Source organism: Rutilus rutilus (assembly GCF_951802725.1).
Source record: "Rutilus rutilus genome assembly, chromosome: 2".
Classification (NCBI taxonomy): domain Eukaryota; kingdom Metazoa; phylum Chordata; class Actinopteri; order Cypriniformes; family Leuciscidae; genus Rutilus; species Rutilus rutilus.
This window is the reverse complement of record NC_140210.1, coordinates 3014569-3021074: the sequence shown is the minus strand read 5'-3', so window position 1 is coordinate 3021074 and position 6506 is coordinate 3014569. Positions and strand designations below refer to the sequence as shown.

The following is a 6506-nucleotide window of genomic DNA, read 5'->3' as shown; positions in this document are numbered from 1 at the left end:
GTATCTGATTTCAATCATGTTTATTTTCTATAAAATGCTGTAAGTAAACCATCATCCTTCAAAAAGGCCTTGTCAATATAGAGGATATATAAAATAGTGTAAATTAAAATTAACTAGTCAAAGTCTGCTTGCACTGGATGTGCTGGTTTCGGCCTCATCAGCAGCCAGCTGAAAATATCTTCAGAATACTGCTAAGTGTATAACTGGAAAGTATGGTGTGCACAGGTGCTACATAGGCTGAGATGTTTGTACTGGAGAATGACAAAAAAACTCATTTTGAGAAAAAGGCAGTTAAAGATTTAAATAGCTCTAAATTAGATTTCGTCATTAGCTTTAAATCCCCCTTTGGACATTCACGATTGGTTACTGATAGAAAGGAAATGCCCATATTTGGGTTACATAGCGTTGTGCTGGAGACTCAGAGCTTTACAGCGATACCGGTCATGACAGTCTTCAGTAAACAGACGGATCTCGGCGTGTCGCGTTGGAATACTAACTTCCTGGTAAATTCGGGAGAAACTTACTGCCGCAAGTAAACAAAATGTAATAAAATAAACATCTTAATGTATATTTTCAAGTATTTTTTTATAGCAGCTTGAAAGAACACATATTGAAGGAGTAAACTAGCCCAAAATCTCAAAACTGACCACTGCATGAAAATCGATGTTTTTGCCTGCCGTGTCTCGCCTTAAGTCTCTTTCTTCAGTTGTCACTGATCTGAAAGAGAAGCTGCTTATTTCCACCAGCTGTGCTGATATGCTGGAGGCATCCTTTAGCGGTGTTGCTAAAGAAATTCTTACAAGGGCCAAGTGCAAGACTAAATCTCAACGAATCTCTGATAATTTGAGATCCTTTGCCATGACTCTCCATTTCTACTCTCCAAAAGCTTATCAGTTTGTTCGTGAAAGCTTTGATTGTGTTCTGCCTCATCCTCAAACAATCAGGTCTTGGTACAGCAGCATTCCTGCAGACCCAGGGTTTACAGAGGCATCATTCGCTGCCCTACAATCCCATGTGGAGGACGGAAGGAAAGATGGTAAGGAGACTGTTTGTGCCCTTATGATGGATGAGATGGCCATCAGAAAGCATGTTGAATATCCTGAAGGGAAATTCCATGGGTATGTTGATGTAGGATGTGGCGAAGTTGATGACTCTTTACCAGTAGCCAAGGATGCATTGGTTCTTATGGTTGTAGCTGTTAATGGATCTTGGAAAATCCCTGTGGCTTACTTTCTCCTTGATGGGTTAAGCAGACAAGAGAGAGCAAATATTGTCACACAGTGTCTTTACAAGCTGCATGACATTGGAGTGCGCGTTGTTTCCCTGACATGTGATGGACCGTCTTGTCACTTCACCATGATGCAGGCTCTTGGAGCCAATATCACAGTTGGAAACATGAGGCCATTTTTTCCTCACCCTGCAAATCCAATGCAGGCTGTACATGTTGTTTTTGACGTGTGTCACATGATGAAACTCTTGAGGAATGCTTTTGCTGATGGACATGTTTTCCAGACAGGCAGTGGCAAAAAGATTAGGTGGCAATACCTAGAAGACCTCAACAAACTTCAGGAGACGGAGGGCTTGAGGCTGGGTAATAAGCTGAAGATGGCACATATTCAGTGGAGAAATCAGAAGATGAAGGTAAATCTTGCCACTCAAGTTTTCAGCAGCAGTGTTGCAGATGCCCTTGAATTCTGCAACAAAGAGCTCCACTTGCCTCAGTTTCATGGTTCTGAGGAAACCGTTGAATTTCTGAGAACAATCGATTTAGCTTTTGATGTTCTCAACAGCAGGAATCCTCTGACAAAGGGTTCCAAAGCTCCTTTGAGAAGTTGTAATAAACTTCACATGCTAAGTCTGTCGGAGAGTGCTGAAAATTTCCTTCTGCAGCTCAGATATAGCTCTGGGAGACATCTTCATGCAGGTCCTAGGAAAACGGGTCCCATTGGATTTGTTGCCAGCTCCAGAAGCATTTCCAACATTTTTAAAGAGCTGGTTGAAGCACAGGAGGCCCCTTGTAAGTATCTCCTTACTTACAAACTCAGTCAGGATCATCTTGAGCTGTTCTTTTCTGCAGTTAGGGCACGCGGAGGCTACAACAACCCAACTGCCCGACAGTTCAAAGCTGCATACAAATGCCTCCTAGTGAGACATCAAGTGAAAAATGGAACAGGGAACTGTCTCATTAGAGATGGAACCAACATGTTGGCAGTGACAGTTGTTCCAGCTTCTCGTCAATTTGATGTCACACCAGCACTCCCTCTGGATTCTGACCACGACTACAGCATCCTTCCTTATGTCGATTCAATTATCCGAGTTCAAGGACGCTGCTATCCATTACATTGCTGGATTTGTGGTGAAAAAGATGGAGAAAATACTGTGCATGCCCTGTTCTCTTGCACTGAGTTCAGATTCCAGCATGCATGCTTTCATTGCCCTGAAAAACAGGGGAGGCTTACAGAATCCATCAACAAGCATTGTGGAGGTGTGTAAAGCCTCTGAAAGGTGCTTTCAAAGACTTCTGAACACCAGTGGAGGAAAGCTTCCTCAAGGAAAAGGAGTGACAGCTGCCATTATAATTCAGGTTCTGAGTGATTGTGCTGATAAGAATATTTTTTCAGAGTTGCACAACCACATGTTTGAGACCAGTGTTGAGGACAATCATGTTCACACCTTGGTTAAGATGGCAGCCTCCATGTACTGCAAGATACGCCTTCATCATTTGGCAAGGCGAGAAACTGAGAAAGTAACAGGGGCTCTTGTGAGAAGGAGGATGAACAAACTAATACTTTTCCATCACCAATAGTATGGTGTTTTTAGTGCACATCTTCCTATTCGAATAATGTTTACAGCACTTTCTGTGTATCGCTCACACTTGCTTTGCTTAGAGCCCACATCAACGGGGCAAAAGCACTTGCTGTGAGAAACCTGACTTTAAATACGTTCATAAATCGCTCACACTTGCTTTGCTTAGAGCCCGCATCAACGGGGCATAAGCGCTTGCTGTGAGAAACCTGACTTTAAATACGTTCATAATTCACTCACACTTGCTTTGCTTAGAGCCCGCATCAACGGGGCAAAAGCACTTACTGTGAGTAGGGATGCACCGATACCACTTTTTTGGAAAACGAGTACGAGTACGAGTACTTGCATTTCAGTACTCGCCGATACCGATACTGAGTACTTAATAAAAAAAAACATGATTTAAATTTACAGGTAACAGCTTTAGTCATATAATTTAACAAAAAAACAAGGGACTAGTTTGGAATTAAGAACATTTATTTAAAATGAAAAGCATGTTGTATGCAACATATTACAGAATAAATAATTATAAAAAAAAATGTAAACAGTGACAGTGCAACTCAAGTATTTTTTTCAGTTTGTTGTAAACTCTGCCGCTTTGGACGACACAAGGGGCATTAATAAACATCTTTGCTATTTAGTGCACAATATTTGAATAAACTAACAACATCCACCAACATAGAACTGTGGCAGTCAGTGCAACTGAGGTAGGTATTAACATCAAGTCTAAGAGGACTCACTTAATGGAGCCTATTTAGAAAAAGTGAGTGGCAGGTTTTTTTTTAAGAAAAGTAGCTTTTCTGCATTATCAGCAGTCAGCCTGTTTCTGTTTTCATCTATAATGTGTGAAACTGAGCTAAAAAGCCTTTCACTTTCCACACTGCTACATGGGGCTGAGAGGTATTTATGGGCCATTTTAGCCAAAGTGGGGAACCTGATTTTGTTGACACCCCAGTACTTCAGAGGACTGTCTTCACGAGGGCTTGGGGCCTCTCCGAGGTATGTGTCGAGCTCAATGGCAGCACCTGCTGCCAGCGGCTGTGCTGCCTGGGGCTGCTCCTTAGCGATTTCTTCAAATACAGTGTCCAGACTGCTGCTAGTGCTGGCCTGGGCCTTGAGGAACAGTTTAGCAGGAGGTTCTGCAGCTTCTGCCCGACTCCCCTCTGCCTCAGCTCTGGACATCATCTGCAGCTCCTGCTTCAGGTGCAGCTTGGCCTCCGGAGCATTGTTGGAGAAGAAGCGATCTTTATACCTGAACAAAATTCATGAATGTATTAATATGTGGAAAAATAGGACAGATTTTAGTTTCCCCTAAACCACTGTCACAAATGCCAGCCATTTGGCTTTCTGGTAGTAATAAGGGAAATATATTTCATATTATATATATTGCATACATTTGTATTTGTGTATTTTAGTTACAAAAATATAATATAATATTTCAGATGGAAATTAATCTTACATTTAGTACTGTAGTTTATCATTGAATACCTATAGCACACAGACTTTACCTTGGGTCAAGTATGGTGGAGATGAAGTACAGTGGGTTGGTCTCGACGTCACTGAAGCGCTTCTTGACAGCTGCCAGTAAGGTTGCTTTCATTGTCTTGACGCCGTGGTCCTCGTCTGTTTCTCTGTTTAGAAGTCTCACTAGCACAGTCACAGCTGGGATGACATCAGAGGCTAGTGCGTCGTAGCTGCTCACTTTTTTAGTTAGTTCCTCAAAGGGGGCGAGGATGGCAACAGTCTTCTCCATAAGAGCCCATTGGTGAGCGGTGAGATAGTCAGGGAGTTCATGCTCGGACACATACACCCCCAGCACTCGCTTTTGCTCAATGAGGGACTGGAGCATGTAATACGTGCTGTTCCAGCGCGTCTGTACGTCCTGCTGCAGTCTCTTTATTGGCTGGTTGAGCTGTCCCTGAATGTCCTCGAGGCGGGAGTAGGCTAAGGCGGAATGTTTAAAATGCCCAATTATTTTCCGCCCCACTGCTATAGCATCTGCTATGCTCCTCTGTGCTAATAAGCCCTCGTGAACAGCCAGTTGGAGCGTGTGCGCGACACACGGCAGACTTGGGAGCCCTGCGTCATTCATGGCTTTAATCATGTTTTTGGCATTATCTCGAAGCACAACATGTACTGATGTTTTAGGTATACCCCATGTCTGGAGCATTTCCTCAAACACATGCGCTATAGCCTGGCTGGTGTGCGAGCCGCGGAATTGTTTCGCATGTAATATGGCTCGTTGCGGCATGAAACTCTCGTCAATCCACTGGGAGGTTAGGCTAATTAGCGACACGGGGCTAACACTGCTTGTCCAAATATCCGTGGTGAAACTAAACGTAGAGGAGGCTTGCAGTAGGCTGTGGATATGTTTTTTCACGGAGTCGTGTAGTTTAGGCAGCTCCGTGTCAGTCATGTAGCGGCGGCTTGGGACATTATATCTGGGCTCCAGAACATGGAGGAGACGCAGGAATCCCACATTTTCTACCTCCGAGAGTGGCTGGTCACTCAAAGCAATGTACTCGATAATTGCCTGTGTTATTTTCACAGCACGTGGATTGTCTCTGGACATTTTCTCTTGTCTTGAAAGAGTTTGCTGCAGCGTGGGTTGTGTTGATTTAGAAGCGTGGGTAAACTCTTTGTACTCGTTGTCATGTTGGGATTTTAGGTGCTTGATTAAATTACTTGTGTTAAATGCGCTACCTTTTGAGCCTCCTCTGGACAATTTCGCTGAGCACAATTTGCAGTCCGCCTTTGTTTTGTCGTCTTCATTCACTTTGAAATAGTTCCACACGGCTGACATGTTTCGTCTCGCCTCGCCTTCTCCCCGCTCTGAGCTGCGGGGGCGTGCCTGGAGGCGGGCACTCGGCGCCTGTGATTAACCCCTTACACGCCGCTCAAACATAGACATTTCTCAGACCGTGGTATCGGTCCCCAGTATCGAGGGACTTTTAACGAGTACGAGTACTTTAGAAAATGTGGTATCGAGGCCGATACCAGATACCGGTATCGGTATCGGTGCATCCCTAACTGTGAGAAACCTGACTTTAAATGCGTTCATAATTCGCTCACACTTGCTTTGCTTAGAGCCCGCATCAACGGGGCAAAAGCACTTGCTGTAAGAAACCTGACTTTAAATACGTTCATAATTCGCTCACACTTGCTTTGCTTAGAGCCCGCATCAACGGGGCAAAAGCACTTGCTGTGAGAAACCTGACTTTACATACGTTCATAAATCGCTCACACTGGCTTTGCTTAGAGCCCGCATCAACGGGGCATAAGCGCTTGCTGTGAGAAACCTGACTTTAAATACGTTCATAATTCGCTCACACTTGCTTTGCTTAGAGCCCGCATCAACGGGGCAAAAGCACTTACTGTGAGAAACCTGACTTTAAATGCGTTCATAATTCGCTCACACTTGCTTTGCTTAGAGCCCGCATCAACGGGGCAAAAGCACTTGCTGTGAGAAACCTGACTTTAAATACGTTCATAATTCGCTCACACTTGCTTTGCTTAGAGCCCGCATCAACGGGGCAAAAGCACTTGCTGTGAGAAACCTGACTTTACATACGTTCATAAATCGCTCACACTGGCTTTGCTTAGAGCCCGCATCAACGGGGCAAAAGCGCTTGCTGTGAGAAACCTGACTTTACACGCACATGATACAAACCTGTCAACAACATATTTTTGTTCGCTGTTACACA

The 6506-nt window shown here is 44.0% G+C and overlaps 1 protein-coding gene across 1 annotated transcript; it reads right to left on the bottom strand.

Annotated features, from left to right (window-relative positions):
- Positions 1-981: 981 nt before the first annotated feature.
- Positions 982-5806, bottom strand: LOC311285394 (zinc finger BED domain-containing protein 4-like). Its single transcript, XM_084401030.1, has 2 exons — positions 4311-5806; positions 982-4054 (listed from the first exon to the last, which is right to left on the bottom strand). The coding sequence occupies exons 1-2, from the start codon at positions 5603-5605 to the stop codon at positions 3553-3555; spliced, it is 1797 nt and encodes a 598-aa protein (XP_084257156.1). The 5' UTR covers positions 5606-5806; the 3' UTR covers positions 982-3552.
- Between the last annotated feature and the right edge of the window lie 700 nt (positions 5807-6506).